Source organism: Cydia splendana, chromosome 2, assembly GCF_910591565.1.
Source record: "Cydia splendana chromosome 2, ilCydSple1.2, whole genome shotgun sequence".
Taxonomy (NCBI): domain Eukaryota; kingdom Metazoa; phylum Arthropoda; class Insecta; order Lepidoptera; family Tortricidae; genus Cydia; species Cydia splendana.
Genome location: NC_085961.1, coordinates 26,346,509 through 26,369,349, shown reverse-complemented (window position 1 = coordinate 26,369,349; position 22,841 = coordinate 26,346,509). Strand labels below are relative to the sequence as shown.

At 40.0% G+C, this 22,841-nt stretch overlaps 1 protein-coding gene across 1 annotated transcript in view; it reads right to left on the bottom strand.

The window, feature by feature from the left end:
- Nucleotides 1-18,063, bottom strand: part of LOC134806045 (progestin and adipoQ receptor family member 4) — a 105,816-nt gene extending 87,753 nt beyond the window's left edge. The window contains exon 1 of the mRNA XM_063779250.1: nt 17,285-18,063. Coding sequence (XP_063635320.1) covers nt 17,285-17,669 — 385 coding nt within the window. The 5' untranslated portion in view covers nt 17,670-18,063. The remainder of the gene's footprint in view (nt 1-17,284) is intronic.
- Between the last annotated feature and the right edge of the window lie 4,778 nt (nt 18,064-22,841).

Genomic DNA, 22,841 nt, shown 5'->3' with positions numbered 1-22,841 from the left:
CATGCCTGACCCGTATATGCTACAAAAGTGAATAAACCACTAGGCCAAGAATAAAGCCGCTTGCATGTCCGCCAGTCTGCATATTTCATGCGCTACACTTCGGGAAGCCATCAAACCTAAACTCAACCCGTTAAGAGCTATATTCGAATGTCTGAAACACATTTAAAGTTTAAAGGGTAGGGCGGCTCGTACGTCGCCTTGTTGACCGCCTTATTTATTCAAAATACTTTCTCGTTTGTACTAGCGCTATACAACTAAAGTGGTGGTAATAATGTAGAATTGTAGATGGTTAAGTAGTAAGACATTTGATCAATCACGTCTTTATTTACATGGATTTGAATTATGAGTGACCTATATTAGGGTTCCGTCAAAATTTGTATGAGATTTTGTCGCAAAATCATCGCCCGCGTCAGTAATCCTACACTTACTCGTACAGTGATGCATAGTGAGAGAGCTCCTAGCCTAGTCGGTAGTGACTTGGTAGTGACTCTGCCTACGAAGCAGGAGTTTCCGGGTTCAAATCCTGTTAATCTGTAAATCTCGGGTCCCGACTGCTACGAGCAGTACCTAACACAGTACCAATCATGGTATAATAATATACTCCGCCTGGTACTCCATTCCCGTCTTTTCTAGGTCACCTAAGTGACACAAGCCTACGTCATCATGCGACAGCGCTATATGATAATATGCGATAGTGCTATATATAGCGGCCATGTTATTGTGACGTAGGCCTGTGTCACTCTGGGAATAGAAGACCATGTTTTATTAGACTATGGTACCAATATGAGAATCGTGGATAGACGTCACAACGTGACTTTACGTAGCATCTGTCATTGCATTTTTTATTTTAGCTTGGCGTTTGTCGATGTACGATTGTCATATTGGCTAGATGCCCTTATCTTAATTACGTTAGGGTCAACGTGACCATCCTCTGTCAAACACCGGTTTTGCTAGACAGTGAGAACTCTGTAAAAGTACCTACCTACCTACGTAGGTATTAATATCTACTATCGTACATATATTTTGTGTTTATTATGCAAGCAAAAGCTAGGGATCGAATAAATTATGAATTGTACTTCATTAATACGAAGGAGAAGTGGAAAAACAAGAATAAGTGGAAAAGTTCACATTTTTACGGACCGATAGTCGACTTTCACCGCAGTCATGTTCAATGCAATACTTCTTAGTTCGAAAACGCTAAAACTTTTTTCAATTGCTGTTAGCAATTTACGTAGACTTGAGAGAAATGAGAACCGGTTACTTCATAGTGAAAAAAGTATCATATTTTCATTTTTCTTATTGTATTTCAGCGAAAACTTGGAAGGTAACCGGCCGGAATTACGATCGGGTAAGGAAATTCTTGGTTTGTATTCAGGAGGTTGGATGAATTGTTTCGATTGCGGTTTGATTCCGGATAGCCCAAGGTAAGATCAAAGTATATACCTGCCCAATCTAATTATAGATAACAAAATTAAAAACATAAATAACAAATTTTCTTATTATGTGAATATCCTTCAAAGTATTAACTTAAGACTTAGGATACCCCCACTTTTTCTATTTTGTATCATGTTACCATCAATTTTGAAAGCGCTGCCGAAGCCTGTGTTGTGGATATAAATTTTGGTGTTTATATGTAGTATTTTATTGTAGATCTACATTTATAAATATTAAAATGAAACTTATAATTTTCTACGTTCTAGTCAGCCTTGCCGAGATGTCACTGTAAGGCTATAGTACTTAGCAGGTATGATTTAGTCGCAGCTCGGGCCGCGCTTAATTAATTGTCAGATGAAGAGCACCGTCCTTTGATCCACGGCACGGCGGCTTCATAGCTGGCGCCACTGCATGGATTCACTGTGCAGTAAATAACATCCCGTTAGCAAAGATATATATTAGTAATTGAAGCTAAACAGAAAGCTCAACGTAGATGGCGCCTCGGTGAAACGGTCCCAAGTGCTACATGATTGCGTGAGTTGGAATTATAGGTTTTGACAAATAATTGAGCTTGATAACGGACTTGAAACTCAAACTTGTAGGAACTAAACGTAAAAAACATCCATCACTCAGGAACCCTTTCCCTTGCCGGGATTCGAGCCCAGGACGGCCAGTACCTCCAGTTCCTTAGGCAGGGTTATCTTACTATAAAATGCGATCAAATGTTGGAACAAATACCTATATTATTAATGTCAATGGTTACGTAATTATTGATGTTTCCGCGGTCTGATTCGGAGCCACAAAGTCTACATTGTAAATAGGCTCCGTTCCGTCGATCAATCAAGAATATTGACAGGGGAAATTTGTATTTGGATAATGAAAGAATGTTCCATTGTGTTACTAAGTAGAGCGCAAAATATTAACCGCTTAAGGGCTTTTTTTATAATAAACTGATCGGCGATTGGCTCTAGTCACACCTGATGGAAAGTGAAGACAAACCTAAGATGGAGTTCACCGGTTCAGTAATAGCCTATTCACTGTCTCTTTAAAGCTAGATTAAAGAGACCGAGGTCATATTTCTCAGGAAATACAGATGACGGGAGCGCATTCCATTCCTTGCTTGCTGACAAGACACACTACTAAATAAGACTTAGAGTTTTCACATTTTTCGATCCGATATCGGATGTCGGATTACCTTTGGAGAAAAACAGCTAGAAAATACCCTATGGCTGATGCCTTTCATTTTTGCAACGCTTTAATTTGAACAACAAATGATAATATAATGTATTTATAAGTTTTTGGCAAAAATTTCATTTTTGGTACAAGCTTTTATCGCTGACTGTACTTTTCTTACGACAGACAACAGAACTAATACTCATCGAGACAATTCTAAAAACCCCTAACACAATTAGGTTGCGTTGTTTCGTCACGGAGTTCCTATGGCCACCTCCTGTCTCCATCATCAGATCAGTTCGACAGTACCATATTATTGTATTGTCATCAGAACTACATACAGCTGCCAATTTTCATGACGCTACGATCCTTGGAAGATGGTTAAATTAGTTACCTTAGATTCCATTACAGTTCGTTACATACAGGTCGACCTAATAAAAGCTTGTTAAAAATATGAAAAAGGCACATTTGCTGTTTGCTTCTTTGTAGTCGTATCTGAAATACAATATCGGATAATGTAAAATCGCTCTGAAAATACTTAGGTTGCAATTAAATTTGTAGTCTCTCGTATATAATTATGACATTAAAACTATCGAGGTGTCTGTCGTTATGAATTTACTAAATGCCTCTTTGACATTGAAATTCGGCAATGAAATTGACAATTCCAATAGGCAAGAACCGAGCAAACAATAAACCCGAACGTCATCCACCATAAATCACAAGACCCCTTTAAGTTTAGCTTTGTTTACAACAAACACAATTCTCACTATTAGGCTTATGTAGAAGGGGTTATAATCTGAAATACACAAGATTTTATCAACTAATCCGAAAGGAACAACCTGTAAAATATGAGCAAAGGTGAAGATGAAATAACGCAGGGCCCGAAAGGTCGAAGGCATCTTCGAAAACCCAATAATCAAGAGATATATTAGATAAAAGGCCAGGTAGATAAAATCCCACTATATTGTGTAAAGAGTAATATATCAAGTCACATTACACCGTAATCCAATGCTTTACTGAAAGCTGAGACCTAGGTAACCTGCGGTCCGAATTGGTCATTAATCTTTCTTTTCGTAATGTCTCTAAATAAATATCGGCCAGTCATTTTCCTACGCTGGAATTAGACCACCCCGAATAGCTATTGCTTGAAACTTTTCAACAAGCTTGGAGTTCTGACATTTTATGGCAGCTTTATTTCTAACTTTAAGATTAAGTAAGTATACAAGTAATTTATATTTTTGTGCCTAACAAATACTAGTTACAAATCTTACTACAGGTAGGTATGATGTCGTACAATGTTTTGTTTCGGTAGATTATTAGTTCGGTATTAAATAATAAACGTAAAAGCCGTCAGATTTCTATGAACAATGACACATGACAATGACAATGACCTACCTACTTAACCGGCTACCTAAAAATGATAAGCATTCGCTTCTACCTAGTATTAGCATTTAACTGCATGTTGTAATAAATATACCTATTGACGCAAACCCGCAATGAGTTGGCACTAAAATAGAATAAACATTTCAAAATGTCCGTTCAAAAAGTCCCTAAATAATAGCAAATAATAGCAGCCGGTAATGGAAATTCTACAACTAACTTCGAATTGTTTTCATGGGTGAAAGTTTTCCACGTTTAATTGATTATATTTTCCAACAAATTGTTACCTATTTATGAATCTCCAGATGTGCTCAAATGGAATTAAAAGGATTTTGCGGCACGGATAAGCCGCGGGAAGCTAATTAATTGCTTGAGACGCTCGTTTTAACGATATTAAATCTGTGCGATGTTGAAACGCTTGACTTGTGATACAACTCACAGAGTACCTACGAGTACCTACCTACATACTCGTTCATACATAACAAATCTCTATGTCAGAGGAAGAGATCTTAAGCAGGCCACTGACGAGCCTTCCAAATGGATCCCGTTACAAAAGATTCATCCAAATGGACGGCATCCTAATATTGTACGTTTTTGACATTCACGGACCGATTTTGGATTGCAGCCACGCTATTTGGACTGTTGGAAGGCTCGTTAGTGGCCACCTTAACAGTTAATACCTATTCACGAAACAAATGATGTTCGAGGCGTTTAATTTAAATTGAACCTCTTTACTTATTACTGTACACCTGAGAGAATCGCCTCGTCTTCTTTGTCGGCTAGTTTCGCATCGTCCAACAAAATCAAATTTCATACACGAAATGCCATTTCCCCTCTGCAATTTTTGTGTAATATTTAAGCCGTAGACAATAATATTCTCAGTGTATTTGGCTCACACTAATATAAAATTCCGATATATACGAATATCAAATCATTATCAAGCCAGGATAATATTTCAAAACAGGATTGTGCCTCCTGCGGGCGCAGCACGGTTCCATTTTTATCGCCTATCACTATGCGCGTCCCTTTCGCACTTACATACTTGTTAGAACGTGACAGGCATGGTGACAAGGGATAAAAACGCGACCCTGCTACGCCGCCTGGTCACCGTCGGGTACTCGGGCACATATTTGCCGGAGATAACGGAAATTGTTTACCAAGCTTTCCCTCTTATTGCATTCTATTGTTATTGAAAATACCCGAAGGACCTTTTTACGTTTCACAGCCTTTTACTGTCTTGGTTTGCGAAATGTTTTCGAAGATAATATGCTTTTATTGGCGTCGTTTTCTCGGGAAACACAATTACCATTAACTGTAGAGTTTTTTTAGAGGGTTTAAATGGTGTTTTTTTTTCAATATTTTACCAAAGAATAATGATCAAAAGGAGTTCAATACGCATGAGATTCAACATCGAGTTCGTTTTTATGAATACCTAGGTAAATTCATCTGATGTTGTTAGCAAATGTAGTGTAGTTGCATTACTATTTCGACATTACTGACGCTGCAGTGTTGCCGCTGCTGTATCCTGTTAATTTCCTTGATAAAATGAGTTAAGAAATGGAACATCATTAAACAATCATCAATCATCATTAAAGTATTAATGGTGGAGGGTAGACTTAGTTTTTCTGCCAACAAACTGTTCTGCAGTTTGGCAGATAAGTGCGATTATTACACTGTAATTTTTTTTTATGGATTAAATAAATTAAAAAATCGTGGTTACTATGTGGTGGTGAAGTTGCAAATACAGCCAATTTTTTATATGCTGGTCAAACGACTTCAACTTTGTTGCTTTTTTAACTTAATTAAATTAAATTAGTAGTTAAAACCTTTAAAATGGTTTTTACTATTCACATAGCTATATAAACTGATTAGTGATTACTTAGAAAGCTTTTAAAAGTCATTAATTTGATATTAAACAGAATGGCGATGGCGTTATAGACATGCCGTGTTGTATAAACATCATAATGAAGATTACTTTGAAATAAAAGTTTAACAATAAAACACATATACCCAGTGAGAATTAATGCATACCCCAAATATTACTCGCCTCCACCCCATTATTACGCCCACTTAACTACTCTAACTAACCGACGATATATCAACAGGTAAACTGGAACAAAACAAAATAATTGCTACAAGAACTACTCGGACGCGTGAGAAACATTCATAAATGACGAACTATTAGGTATGTGAAAAACGTGGGCCTGGACAGTTGGCCAAACAATTCAATCACATGTTTATAGCCGTCAGGGACTGTTACACCCACTACACCTATTCCATCTCAATTTAAATACAGCTTTCTCTTTCAGATACTTCACTAGTGAAAATGAGCGAAATATAGTGAAGCCCCGACCTGAAAAGTGAAGTCTTAGGTAGTGTAAAGACGTGATACGAGTAATCGCGGCGACCGCAATCTCGATCGATTACCGCTCGTTACTCGCCAATCATCGTATAATACATGTAATCGAGACTGATCGGAGCGTGTTGGATAAAGCCTGCAAAGCAGTCATTTGATGCAATTTTATTGTTATAAGAATCGTTTTACGTTAACTAGACAAATTACTGTTGTGTCTCGTGTATTTGCTATACAAGAAGGCTCGTCGATATTCTAATATTACTAAATAGATACATGGTAGGTATCGATATGGAATTTAATGAAAAGTTATATTATTTGAGCAACAAGTGAACAAAATAAAATCGTCATTTTATTTAATTCCGTACTTAAGGGGCCCACTGATTACCAGTCCGCCTGCAGTCTCTGGCCTTATCGGGCGGCCTGCCGTCCTAGACCAATAACGTCCACAAACATAAGCGATTATTGCCGGCCGGCAATGGTCTGCTGCCACCTCTGCGACTACAGACGAGTCGTCAGTTTCCCACCGTACGGCCGTCCGCCGGCAATAGTCTGATATAATTTTGACAGGTCCCTACAAATTGACAGTTCGCCGGACGATATGAGCCTGTCAGTTGATCGCAAAAGGCCACACATTAACAGTTCTACTTCAGATTTTGGACTGACGGCTATTCGAACTACGGCTCGTCGATTCCGGTCAGCGTCGACAGATATCTGCCGGACAGTCCGTGGCCTGCAGGCCAATTTACACACACATTACCAGATAGCCGGCCGGTGGCCTGTTGGCCGTCATCTGCTGTCAGTCGAGAGCCTTCAGTTTCATGTTTTTCAACTAGTTTAATTTTTTCATCAAAATGGACAGTCGACGTCAAAGATAATGTTTACACTTTTGGACCTTATTCCTTTGTAATAAGGCAAAAAATGTAAACATATTTTTGACTACTATAGTGAAACCTGGTTAAAAGGGGATATTACTGCAATGTTCTGCCGCCAGAGTGCAGCACTACCGACTCAGTAAATTCATAGACTAACTTATACATACTGTGCCTTAAACTGTTTTTGACAAGTTTTCACAGACAATAAAATATGACATTGATGCATCAAGGCGGTTTGTTAACAAGGGCCTACCGGTAAACGCGAAAATCGAAATTTAGTTATCTGCCTCTTTATCGCTCGAATATGCAAGAGTGATAGAGAGATTAGATAACGAAATTTCGATTTTCTTGTTTCGCGGTAGGCCATGTGATTGACGTGACGTGTGATGTGTCAATGTGGTTTGTTTACTGTATGTGCCACAAAGGTGCCACCTACGCACTAGGTTGTTGTCGAATACAATGGCTCGCTTTTCGTATATACTTGCAAATGATTACATCGAGGATGAATGTGTCACTGAGTTTCATAGGATACTTTCCCAAAACACAAATTACCGTCCCCGCGACGTACTTTTGATGCAGGCTATGCATCTAATCGAGTCCGTTCCCGCCGAAGAAGAATTAATGATATATTAAATATATAGTAAAAACTAGAAGGGTTGTGAAACTATAAGGGTTCCTATAGGGTAGTTGAATACGGAATCCTAAAAACAGGCAAACAACCTCTGTAAAATATAACGATGCGAGCGGAACACTAAATGCCTCGAGCTATCTCGGGCTTGGCCAAATAAATCATAGGGCGAGGCCACATTTGACCTATTTTTTGAGACCCTTGAAATGACTTCTGTAATAAGAGTTTTAACAGGGGGCGTAGCCGAATTACATTCGCTCCGTATCGATTCGATCTCTACGATCGCAAGCGACTGGTCGATAATGTTTACAATAACCTAGCCAAGAGGCAATCTTTTTAGTTAACGCTCATTCTACGCGCCAAGTCGGTAAAAATTAATTTTTGTCTGTGGTTCTCGTTCAAAACCGTCAAGAAACATCATCTGTCAGCTGTCAAGAGTATCAAGTGAACAGCGAATCTAATTTTGGAGAAAATAATTGTTTTATCGGTAAGCAAATTAAATATTTTGGTATTTGTTTAACTTAGTTTATCACAATTTCGTGATAAAATAACTCTATATAGTGTAATATTTGAAGAGTGCGTTGTTAATTGCATATAATTTTGACCTAAAGTTTAACAATTTCAGACAGCCGTCGTCCCCGCAGCCCCAACCAAGGCGGCGACGCAGCCAGAGCGGGCAAGAGCGGCTCCGCGGGCTCTTCTTCCACGCTGAGAAGTTCTCGCCAAGTTGGCACGTACAGTCAGAGCTGCCGCTGCAATGACGCCTTCATGGCAGTTACCAGTGCTAAGGACGTGCACTGCTGGCTTACTTGACCAGAAGAGACAATACTTTAAGCGTTAGTATTGATTCAAACCGTGAAGTGATATTGTGGACAGGTTTGCCCAAATCAGTGTAACCTCAGTGAACTCATTTACTTCATAGACTTCAAACATTTTCGAAATTATCAAAAGTCAAGCGGACATTGAATACATAGATGTTATGCATTAGATTTATCTATTAAGATCGCCGAGGACAGGAACACTTGGAAAAGCATGGTACATCGCGCAGGAAACTCTTCAAACTAGACACGACCTTCAGCAATGAAGACGCCGACTAAGAAGATGCATTAGATAAGATAAAAGCTGCCTGTGAAACCAAAACTAATAAATCATACTTAGTGTTACTTAATATTATTTTTTTATTACCTACCTGTCTTTGATTTTTGTTTACTCAGTAATAGAAATACCTAAGTGAGTGAGGCGTTAAAAATGAATTAAACACATCTTTATTATTTATAGTCAATGGAAATTTGGGAAGGTAATCTCACCCACTAAGCTACTGGCTGTTCATATTTAACCTTTTGTATGCTCCTGTCAAAAATTTGTAATTTATATATCAATCATAATTGAATAAAATAAAATAAATAAATAAATATTGGGGACATCTTACACAGATCAACCTAGCCCCAAACTAACCAAAGCTTGTACTATGGGTGCTAGGCGACGATACACATACTTATATAGACAAATACAAACTTATATACATAGAAAACACCCATGACTCAGGAACAAATATTAGTGTTCATCACACAAATAAATGCCCTTACTGGGATTCGAACCCAGGACCATCGGCTTAGCAGGCAGGGTCACTACCCACTAGGCCAGACCGGTCGTTTTACAAAGACAACTTTTAAAAATTATTGCATTTTTTAAAGTTGAATATAGGTAAGTACATGGAAGCAGATCTGCTCCTAAGCATACCATAAGTTAAGGTGGTAACCACCATAAATAAATGCCATAAATAAATGAAACAATGATTGGGTTAAAAAGTTAAATTATATTTATTTTATTGAAAATCTATTAATGAAAGATGCAGCAGGTATTTTTTGCCAGCAGCATGAAATCAGTAGCCATGTTTGTACATATATTATGTACAGTGTTTTAAAATAGTAAAACAACACTCAATATATTTTTGTGGTTGTACATGTGACATAGTTTCTTCCCTTGACCCTGGCTTTGGAGCACCATAAAGTATTGGTTCATATGCCAAGGCTGCAATGAATATCCAAGTCACCGGAAACAAAATGAATGCTTAGTTTTTCAACAAACTCTGTAACATTTGGTTATAATATTTATTCTCTACCAGTCATATGACAAAAAAAAAACTAAATGTTTTGTGTAAGTACATGTTATGATTATTTTTATATAGTGTGTAAGTACAGTCAGCTGCAGAGAAAAGGTACCACCACTACATAGAAGTTTGTATGCAGGGGTGGGACCTTTTCTCTGCAGCTGACTGTATCTGCGCCTGCCAAAAGAAGTCATATACAATGTTTCATAATATGAAAAAGTTTCATTAATATGGTTGATAATGTATATGTATGACAACAGCCCGTCTGGCCTAGTTGGTAGTGACTAGTGACCCTGCCGGTTAAGCTGATAATCCTGAGTTTGAATCCCCGGTAAGGAAATTTGTTTGTGTAATGAGCACAGATATTTTGTACCTGAGTCATGGGTGTTGTCTATGTATTTAAGTATAGTTTGTCAAAGGACTGTCTCATTTCAAACAAAGACAGAGAGAATCATACTAGCTTTGTCATATACCAGTACTAGCACCCAAAAGATAAGTATGAGTATAGTTTTCCTGGTTCTTACTGACTGACAAATTGGTTTGACCATCTATATATAGTTATCTAAGTACCCTAAGTACCCACAACACAAGTCTTCTTGAGCTTACTGTAGAGTCCGACTAGAAATTGTAGAAATTAAAAAGTAGCAACACTGTAGTCTCATCCCTTTCAAATCAATTTAAGAAAATGGGATGACACTACAATATTGCTAGTTGTTAGTGACCTTGCCTATGAAGGTGATGGTTTTGCATCCCGGGAAGGGCATTTATTTGTGTGAAGAACTTTTGTTCCCGAGTCTTTATCTATATTTGTATAGCCTTTACCTATATACCTTTGCCTTTACACATTCAATTCACTTTCCTATTGAAAAACAAGTGCTTGCCATTGCGCATATGGGTACCAAATTTAATCTACACCGTTCATCGGTTTATATTTGATGACGTAACAGGAACACATTAGTTATTTTAGCATTAATAACATATTTTATATACTTATTAGTAGGTATAGTAGGGATAAGTTATTGACTCACTCTTACCTTTGTAGGAACATTGTTTCGTGTTGCATTTGTGGGTGCATAATCCATTTTTCCATGACACTGTCACTATAGATAGGTAGATATTCAGCGCCTCGGTCACATTGGATCCTTTGGGTGAAATGCTGCGTACGGCCCACAATCCTTTGATCGTAGCATACATGATAAGATCACCAGCTAAGGGCAGTCCTTTCCTAAGCAGTTTCAAGTTTCAATAGAGGCGATTTTTCAGACGGCGCCTGCGTCTAAGCGACACTTCCGCGTTGTTCGCCGCCCACAATAATGTTGAAGTATGCTTTTTATTACAAATTCTAATTTACAAACACTATTATTCGGTATTTTCTTGTGCTTCGGTAAGTTATCTGCAAGGGGATAGCTCGCGCTAGATATCGACACCTAGGAGGCGATAACGATTCGATTTCGCTTGTCAAAAGTGTCACTTGGCTAGACAATGTATGGCAGATATCGAATTTTGGTAACGAATGTTTTGCGTTTCGTTACAACATTGCAACTTGGCTAACATTTTTGTATTCGTTAATATTTTTCGACAGACTCATCTACGGTACCTGTCATTCCCATACATTTTTTATCGATTCGTTAGCGATATCTTTTTTCGAAATGCGTTTCGGCTAGGCCCCCAGTACTCTCAATCTCTGAAAGTAATCGCGCTTTTTGGTTTAATGGCGACGCTTTATAACTGACGTTATAACTTTTCCTTACAGACAAAATGCATTACACAATTGTTTTGAATCACACATTTTATATTCTTTGGAAGTAGTTTATATTATTATTTTGGAGCCATGCCATGGAATGTTTGTTTAGCTTTAAGGTTCAGTAATAATCATACCATCAAAGACATACTTAGGTAACCATTTGTGTAGAGTCTGTTAGGAAAGAGAAGAGTTGTGGAATGTATCCCCAATACCTTAAAAGAAGAAAAATGACAAAATATCGTCGGTCTGCCTCTATTCACATTAGCACATTATTACAACCTACACAATAAGAAATGACATCAATAATTTAAAATAATTGCTATTAATAATAAATTGACACATTATTACAAATAACCATTGATCAATATATTGTTGACGTTATATACTTACTTAGACTTAGTTTTAAGCTTTGACGTCATTTATTTTTAATTTAATTTATTACTAATAAGTAAATGTTACTAATGTTATTATGTTGCCTTATAGACTAGCCTAGAATAGAATTGATTAATAATACTATTGTGTGCCCTAACAGGGTGTCATGATCTGACTATATATAATGTAACACCCAATGTACATGACAATACAATATGAAATAAATGAAATAAAAGGCTAGGAGGCCGTTACCGATGCACATTAAGTGGCTTCGTAGGCAGTCACTACACTGAAAAAAATATGATCTATCGAGCACACATTAAAGTGATTTCATTAAGATTAACTGCTATAGGTATACAATATCAACTAATGAACGTATACGTACGTACGTTATGTACAAACAGTAAACTTTACTGCTTGGTTCGATAGGCTCATATGGAACTGCTTAAAACATTAAACGTTAATGCAATTTCTATTGTTTTATTTAAACGATTTTTTCTCATTGTACCAACAAGGCCAGGCATCCGAAAATGATTGAAACGTTGCAAGCGTCGTATTTATATTACCTATAAATACCTATTGATTGTTTATTGTCCCACGCCCACTGTGATCATTTCCAGTGCACGCTATCTACTACCGGCTATAGTGGTGATCGATCAAGCATGTTTGTTGTCCGTGTCAGCGGTTGTTTCACTTCGAATTGTTCGTTTGTGTTCAATCAATAGAACGTGCTACCACAGGGGGGGTGCTACCAAAATACCTATGAGAATATTTTGTACACTGAGAGAAAAATCACCACCAGGAATTAATAAACAGTTCTGTACTGGGGGAAAAAATGAAGTTTTAGTAGTAATCATGGAAGTTTCACTATTTCTGTAAAATTTATTTATTTCTACAAACAGCTCAGTAATACTAAATCTAATTTCAGCAAACAGACTTTAGTAAATGGAGCATTAAACAAAGTTCAGTATTTGTTACAATCCATTTTTATTACTACTAAAATTCTCCGATTTTTACTAGTAAAGTTTGTGATTTTTGGAAAAAAGCATCTGTGATTTCAAGTTATGAATTTAGTAAATGTCTCACTTACATAGTTTTGTAATATCTAAAAAACGAGTTCGCGGGAATAACATTACCCCATTTAAAATAACAATTCAGTTGTTACTATAGCGACATTACAAAGTTTACTGGTATTTAGTAGATAGACTTGTTGGGTTTATGTTCATTGTTGTACCAATCACTAAACGAGTTTTGTAATACCAACACAGCTACTTGCTACGTTCATTTGGTTAGAGTTAGTATTGTGTCGGATGTCGGGCGGGCGTGTCTCGTGTCTTCTTTGTTTAAAACATACTTAAGTTAAATAATAAATTTAGGATATATTGTGGGCCATGGACATATTAACCCGCGACCTACTGTGTAGTTGGGGTCTACAGGAATATATTGTTCTGCAACTTCGAGCTAGCTGTTGTTATTCTAGTGATAATGACATCAAAGGTAAATCTAAACTGTTTGCAATTCCAACCTCCCTAGCACAGGTGCGCCGTGAGAGCATGTTGCGCGCGTAATAACTACTAGTCTCTTTCTGACTGTATGAATAAGAAAGGAATGGGTAGAATATCTCGACAGGCTTTTATAGTGCCTCTTTAGTACAGAGATATACTACCAAATGCTTTTTTATTCATACAGACAGAAATAGAGACGGGTAGCTACCACGCGCGCGACATGCTCTCGCGGCGCCCGTTTGCTAGGGGCGGAGGAATTGCAAACAGTTTAGTTTTTGCCTGTGACGTCATTATCTCTAGAATAACAACAGCTAGCTTGGAATCGCAGTACAGTTTAGTAAAACCTATGACGTCATCGTCTCCGATATTGCTAAAGCACGCTTAGAATTACAAAACGGTTAGTTTTCACCCATGACGTCATCACCTCCGATATTGCTAAAGCACCTCTCGGAATAACAAAACCAAATTTCTGAAATTACTCTAGCATACTTCAAATTACAAATATAGAAGTTGTATTTCCTACTAAATGGAAATTGCAAAAGTCAATTTGTTCCTATTAGTTGACTCTCCTTGTCCCCGGATTAAGTTTTATTTTTGTAATTCTAAGTGTGTTTTTGTTAGTTTTTTCTCTCAGTGTAGGTACACTAAGAAACTGCTGCAAACTAATACAGTAATTTTATACATTTTGCGTTTGGGTCAAATCCGGTATTTCTGATTTTTTGCAGACTTGTTTATGATGTTGGGCCAATGAATAATCCAAGTTTGAGACCTGGAGCGCCGAACGCAACTTTGTCAAAAATCGAAAAAACCGCGAAAATTTCAGATTTTGTTTAGATTTGGGCGATTATAACCCTAAAGGACTAGTTTTTGATAGTATCTTCTCAAGACGTTTTTAAGGTAGACTAAATTTGCTACAATACGAGACTGGAATTGTCTCTGTAGATCTAGGAGATTCCGAGATATAGCCTTTCAAAATTTATAATTTTTTGAAATTGAATTCGTAGCCTAAGTGAGTGCAGTGAGTAATTATGCACTTTTGTCTCAGCGGATGCCGCTTGGTACGATGGTTCCTAAGGTCAAACAAAGCTGATTTCGCCCGGTAGCCACGAGATCGTATCGTGCCTACCCCCCAAAAAGGGAGGGGAAATGGTCGGGTCCCCAGGTCCAATCTATGCTATATTTCTTCCTGCTCTTAGCAAGCCTAGGCAAAATTAAGCCTAAGCAAAATTATATATAGCTTGCCCTAGGCAAGCTATATATAATTTTAATATAATTTAGGGATTCCTTATTCTATAAAGTATCACTTCAAAGCAGGCAGTCATACATTTCTTTGGAAAAATATGTAGCGGATTGAGTGACGATTTCCATATTAAGTAAATGTAATTATGGCCAAAGTCAAAGGTTAAAAATGTAAAACAAAACACTTAACTTGGCGTTTTAAAAGTATGAATATAATATTTTCATCCCTAAATTATATGAAAATGATAAATAACTTGCCCTAGGCACGTTACGATCTCATAGCTACCGGGCCAGATTAGCTTTGTTTCACCTCAGAAAGGGAAAGTTACTGGATTAAACTGAAAATATGTCTAAAAATATTTTTTTATGTCTGGTTTCTACTCTCTTTAAAAATTCATCTACATTCATCCCCTTGTCCCCATTTTAACAGAAGTGTGTTAGGTATAGTTTCGGAAAGTTTCGACATAAATTCCACGTAGAATGCCGGCTACGAAGTTCGTAGCCGCTACGCCGTAGCGGCCGCGAGAATCCAGAGCTCACCTATTTCCATGATTTATCTCTCGCGCATGCAGCCCGCTGCTCCACTGCCTTTCTTTTAGTACTCATGTCATTTACTCTGGCAATTTCATGGAAATAAGTAATGTGAAAAAATGGTTTGCGTATAATAACTGGCTTGCGTCAAGCTTTACATAAATAAGTTACAAAATTAGCATATTACAACCGCAATCTTTATACTGGTTTGCATAATTAAGTAAAGGAATTGAAAAATAGTACATTACGATACAAGTGCGAAAAGGAGGAAATTCGCAACGAACGGATAACGAAATAACTTGAGATACGACCGAAGGGAGTGTTTTAAATCGACACGAGTTGCGAATTACCTTTTCGCATGTGTATATGTACAACTTTTACAGTATATTTGGCCCTTAAAATTTTTGACATAAATAGCACGTATTGTCCTTAATCCCGCCCTAGGGCGGTAAAGGAGCACCATATGTACTGTAAAATATATATAGTTTATTTTACTCATATCTAAGTTTGCCCTAGGGCCAGGGGATATAGTTTTGTCGCCATCCATAAGACATCAATCAAAAGCAACATGATAGAGTGTACCTAGCAATGTACAAATTGCAGAACAATCCCAAAAAGCGGAAACGTTCTCGAGAATGTTCTCAGAACATTCTGCAACATGGAAATTTATTGTTCCGCCATCTTGGATTTTTTCCAAAAAAAATTTTTTGTCATAGGAATCTAGAGGCCTCTATCTCCCGCCATGCCAAATCTCAGCGCGCTCGGACCAACTTGAAAAAATTAAAAAAAAAAGTCGGCCTTTTTGATTATTTTTCATGCAGTTTGTTTTGTCTCGGGGCCCTCTATGACATTTGGTCGAGCACCCCTCACCTATCGCGCACCGTTTAAAAGTTGCCATACAAAATAGAAGTGGCCAGTTCTCCCGCAATTGTAGCATTTTTCCAAAAAAAAATTTTTCATAGGTATCTAGGGGACCCCGAGATTCCGTGACCAAAATTTCAGCGCGCTAGGACAAACTTGAAAAAATAAAAAATAAAGTCGGCCAAATTGAAAAAAACATGGCCGCGTCAAAAACTGCCAGGGTCCCTCTATGACATTTGGTCGAGCACCCGCCACCTAGGCCTAACCGTTTGGCCGGGCCGTCATACAATTTTCTGACCGGAAGCGGTAGACCAAAAGTCGGAATTTTCTGGGGGTAAGGATACTACACCTAAACTATCGTGAATATTCATGGTATAAACTACGATAAATAAATAAATTCTCGTTCTCGAGAACATTCTCAGAAGTTACCGAGAAATTCTCATGTGGAAAGTTTCGCAACCTTGGAAAGTTCTCGTGCGTGCATTGCTAAGTGTACCTAAATAATTAGTTAGTACGTAGACCACACATGGTTGGTATTTGGCAAAGATACTCGTACTCTCCAAGGAAAATATGATCCGCTTCATTTTACAATATTTTTCTATACTTACAAATACAAGTCTTAAAAGTTAGTTATTTAATTGTTTACTTTGATGGATTACCCAGTCAATTGTGCACAGCAGTTAGTCGTCTACAGAACTAAATAGCGGTATTCCCATCACGATTTTTCACAATTGTCTGTTGAGGCGCGACGATTCGACGAATATTTACGAGTATCAACAACTGAAAGTTCTGCCGGGGGTGGCGCGGCTTGATCTATTGGCCGAGATTATGGTTTAACGGTAGTGTAAGGGCAGGTTTGGCAGACATCGTTATATAATGTTAGAAACGAATAACATAACTCATCCGTAAAATATCTCAGCAAACGATATTTGAGCATTCTGAATGATGTGTTTTACCTACTTGTTTTCATGGCCACTTTTATTCATAATATTCTATTACCAGACGCCGAACGCAGAGTTTAGGTTAGGTTAGTTTAAAATGGTCTACAGATTAAGAGAAAAATATAAATTAGTACGTACCGTGGGTGAGTATATTAATAGTCTCATTGTGAAAGTAGAAGAGGCTGCCAACGCAGCCGGCCCAGCCCTGCAGCGGGCGGTAGCCGGTCAGCACGTACGGGTTGAACTGCAGGTGCTGGGGCATGTCCCGCCAGTGCAGCAGCTCCACGCCGCCGGGCCCCGGGGCGCCCTTGGCGCTCTGGGCCCCCGGCTTGGCGTCCACGGCACCATTCTTCCCGCTATCCGCCGCACCGTCCCCCGCGTTCAGCTCCGAACGCTCCCGCCGCTCCTCATTATCACAGATACGCTCCAACGACTTTTTCCTCTTCTTAGGACCCTTCCCGTTCACTTCTTGAATTGACATATCGAACATTTTTGTACATGTATCAGGACCAACGGCTCTCATAAACTAGCGCGTGGAGCGGTGCGACGCGCGTAGGGTAAGAATATCGCCGTCCGTTTCCGCATGGCCGTGGCGTTCGCCGGTTTGTACAAATAGGTATCACAGCAGCGCTTGGTGCGGGTCGGGGCGCTCGGCCTCGGCGCGGCGCTCGCCGGACACCGCGGCCGTGACGCCGGCTCCGCGGAGGCTGGTGCAGCAGACCGCGGGAGCGCGACTGGCCGGGCGCCGCCGCACACCCTCTCGTTGCGCGCTGCCGCCTCCCCCGCCCCGTATGCCCCCTTCACTCACCCGCGCCCCCTAGATTTGCGCATTGCGCAAACCCGATCAGCTGATTCCCGCCAGAAGGTCGGCTTGCTCCCTTTCTGGACATAGTCGCACTTTCACTCATCGTTAACCCGAGGTTCAAATTCTGAAAGATTAATATAAATTCCTAACTTATGCTGACACAACCTCGCCCTGTTAGTAAACAGTTCCCTTATGTAAGGGAACTTTAAATAAATATTTATAAGTTTTCGCTCTACGAAATACAAAATCTCTCGTAAAATCCTATTTTAGGATACGGAACCCGCCTCCTAGGCGGTAGTGACCCAGCCTACGAAGCAGGATGGAGGTCCCTGATTTGAATCCTGGTAAGGGCATTTGTTTGTGTTTTCATCACCAATATTTGTTCCTGAGTTATGGATGTTATCTATGTATCTACGTATGTATGTATTTATTGTATGTATGTTTGTATATGGTTTGTATGTATTATCTTGCTGCGCTCGTGAGTGTATTATAGAATCTTTCGCTTGCACGGTGTACGCTGTCGGGCTGCCGATGGTGAATGAAAATGCGAAAAACTTAAGCTGTACAGTATATAATACAATAATTACACAATCGCACGGTAAAAACAGAGAATATATACAAATTTACACATAAAATTACAACAGATGTGACAAAATAAACATTTGTGGCTCATTGACAGAGAAAACTATCAACATATAAACAAAAGACGCGCGCTGGCAGCGGCATCCGTACCGGCCAAGCTGCCAGCACGCGCGCAGCAAAAAGGTTTGTACGTTCCGTCGCCTACATTCCCCACCCTAGTGCTGGTATAGCACTCAAAACCAAACGGCAAACTAAGATATTACGGCAAACGGTGTGCGTTACAAATTCGCATTCTTTTCACTGGGTTAACCCTCGACATAGCACCGTATGCGTCGCCGAGTACCAGAAGTGCCATAGGGCTTTATCACCAGGAGGTCTGTCGGGTGGAACCCGCTTCTTCTGTGGACAGTATTCAGGTGCGTCAAACTCAAGTAGTGTCGAGTACGACATGGTTAGGTCCTCTCGGCCATGCGAAGCGCTCATCACGCTGTGCATACAACAGTCCTGAAGTGTATGAGTAGCCGAATGTTCACAAGATGTAGCCAAACGTCCTCCTGAATGCACTGACGAATTACATTTGTGTGCGAGTTGTCCGACAGGAGTGTTTTCGTCACAATTTAAAACAAGTACATTTGTCACTAGCAAATTCAGTTCGCTGGCACTACATGACTTATTATGTACACTTTTATAGACTCAAAATAAGCACTCGAAGAAACTTATTCTCTTGTTGTACAAATAACTATTCAAGTCAGGTCTCAAATGTATGATAGGTACTTATGCAATCTACATACTTATAGGTTCTACTACGAATTTAATGAAATCGATGATTTCTCCAACTTCCGTACCTAAATTCTCTACTCCTCGCCGGTGATGTCATTAGGGAAATCGGGATTGTGATAACTTAATTTATAATAATTAATTTATTTTAGCCTTCCTTTTTGAGCTGTAATTACTTGTTCCATTTACTGCTAGAGTCGGATCACGCTCAGTTTTCAAGCGAAGTGCTACGTCATGTCAAATATGGAGCTTATAGGGATATGTACGCTTTCTTACTGCCAAATTTGTGCAAAGTTAGTGTGGTCAGACTTTAGTAGCTCTACGTTAGCCTGTAGCATAATAGTCTTCTCGCTATGGCACAAAGAAAAAAATTGACTCTATATTTAATATGTATATCTATATTAAATACAGAGACAAATTTTGTTTGTTCTAGTCTCTAAAATTCTAGTATCTTGTACCTATCATGATTAGCGCTGAATATAATAAAATAAGAGTCATCTAATAAATATATGTGTGCCAATGTAGGTAGGTACCTATGTACATATAAGACACTCCAAAAGCGTGAAGAGGGAAGCCCAAGTCGAAACGCATCGGATTACGCTATGCCGTCTCATCCCATAAAGATTGACACACATTCCACGCAACCACAAACGCTAAACGTTTCGATTGAATGTTTTTTAGGGTTCCGTACCCAAAGGGTAATAAAATAAATTAATTAAAAATTAAAAAACACGACTGCGAAAAAGCGAACTGAAAAGACAAAAATAATTTATAGTTGTGTTAGTTACCCAGTCACATGATTGATATTTTTCATTGACTGTACCTGTGTATTTTATTTCAATTGCAGTCGGGGACCTTGATGTATTGACATTTTCCCATTTAAAAGGTCCCCGACTGCAATCGAAATAAAATACACAGGTACAGTCAATGAAAAATATCAATCATGTGACTGGGTAACTAACACAACTATAAATTATTTTTGTCTTTTCAGTTCGCTTTTTCGCAGTCGTGTTTTTTAATTTTTAATTAATTTATTTTATTTTATACTTTTTAGATTTTTTAAACCAACCATATGTTTTATGATTTGCACCTGGCTTTGGACCGCGTGCAGCGCGTCACATACGTCGGGCTACACCCGACTCCTTTAGTATGAGGGCGCCTCCAGCGCCCAGATTTGGTAAGCGTACAACGTGTCACGTACGTCGACTCTTTTAGTATGAGGGCGCCGAAGGCGCCTGGCTTTGGAACGCGTGCAGCGCGCCACGTACGTCGGGGTACACCCAACGCTTTAAGTATGAGGGCGCCGAAGGCACCCGGGTTTGGTAAGCGTTCAGCGCGCCACGTACGTCGCGCTACGCCCGACGCTTTAGTATGAGGGCGCCAAAGGCGCCCAGCTTTGGTAAGCGTACAACGTGTCACGTACGTAGGGCTACGCCCGACACTTTTAGTATGAGAAGGTCGAAGACGCCTGGCTTCGGACCGCGCGCAGCGCGCCACGTACGTCGGGCTATGCCCGACGCTTTGAGTATGAGAACGCCGAAGGCGCCTGGTTTTGGTAAGCGTGCAGCGTGTCTCGTACGTCGGGCTGCGCCCGACTCTTTTAGTATGAGAAGGTCGAAGGCGCCTGGCTTTGGAACGCGTACAGCGCGCCACGTACGTCGCTTTAAGTGTGAGGGCGCCGAAGGCGCCCGGGTTCGGTAAGCGTACAACGCGCCACGGACGTCGGGCTACGCCCGACGCTTTGAGTATGAGAACGCTGAAGGCGCCCGGCTTTGGCAAGCGTACAGCGTGTCACGTACGTCGGGCTACGCCCGACACTTTTAGTATGAGAAGGTCGAAGGCGCCTGGCTTTGGACCGCGCGCAGCGCGCCACGTACGTCGGGCTACCTACTACCGACTCTATTAGTATGCGGGCGCCCGGTTTTGGGACGCGTACAGCGCGCCACGTACGTCGCTTTAAGTGTGAGGGCGCCGAAGGCGCCCGGGTTCGGTAAGCGTACAACGCGCCACGTACGTCGCGCTACGCCCGACGCTTTAGTATGAGGGCGCCAAAGGCGCCCAGCTTTAGTAAGCGTAGAACGTGTCACGTGCTACGCCCGACACTTTTAGTATGAGAAGATCGAAGGCGCCTGGCTTTGGACCGCGCGCAGCGCGCCACGTACGTCGGGCTATGCCCGACGCTTTGAGTATGAGGACGCCGAAGGCGCCTGGTTTTGGTAAGCGTGCAGCGTGTCTCGTACGTCGGGCTGCGCCCGACTCTTTTAGTATGAGAAGGTCGAAGGCGCCTGGCTTTGGACCGCGTGCAGCGCGCCACGTACGTCTGGCTACCTACGCCCGACTCTTTTAGTATGCGGGCGCCGAAGGCGCCTGGCTTTGGACCGAGCGCAGCGCGCCACGTACGTCGGGCTACCTACGCCCGACTCTATTAGTATGCGGGCGCCCGGTTTTGGAACGCGTACAGCGCGCCACGTACGTCGGGCTACGCCCGACGCTTTGAGTATGAGGACGCCGAAGGCGCCCGGCTTTGGTAAGCGTACAGCGTGTCACGTACGTCGGGCTACGCCCGACGCTTTTAGTATGAGGACACCGAAGGCGCCCGGTTTTGGAACGCGTACAGCGCGCCACGTACGTCGGGCGTCCTAGGAAAGAATCTACAATTTTTTTTAGAAGAAATCATTTATCCAGAAAATACCAAGCTGACTTTGCATAGCATTCGCTAAGACAAAGTGTGAAAATATCATCATCATAAATGTTAAAATTAAATAAAAACATACGGTTATTATGATACTTTCACAATTTGTTCTACCAAAGTTGGTGCAGAGTTAGCTTAGAGAGACTGCATCATATCGATTAATAAATAGAAGCTATATTTTAAACTTTTCGATTCCATTAGCGCAATTTAGAAGGTGTATTAAAAACTATGAGTAGTATACTGTACCTAATATAATAAAATTATATTTTTTTATGATCAGCGGTCAAACCCCTTCTTTTTAATGTCCCATTCAATAATAATATTTGGTTTTATGAGATAAGCATATTTTGTCAATTCTTACTTTCTCAAACTTAAACTTAAACCCACATGTTGCGTATATATTATTAATCGGCTTTCACAGCCCTTCATTTTGATACCCTACTCGATAGGTTTGCACGATATTTTTTTCTAAAGGTTGCGTAATATGGCGTATTAAGTCCGCCATATTGTTTTTATAATGACGTCACATAGCCTATGTCACCCGGGATGACGTAAGGATTCTAATGATGTACCATACGTCTAAATCGGTTAAGGCTATCAGAAGTTAAGGTGGAATAAAGAAACTCACATACATACAAACATGAACGCTGAAAACAATACACTCTTTTTTTTGGGCAGTCGTGTAAAAACGGGTCCCTATTACTAGGACTCTACTGTCCGTGTGTCTGTCTGTCTGCCCGTCTGTCTGTCTGTCACCAGGCTGTATCTCATGAACCGTGATAGCTAGTTAGACAGTTGAAATTTTCACATATAATATATTTCTATTGCCCATCCATCGG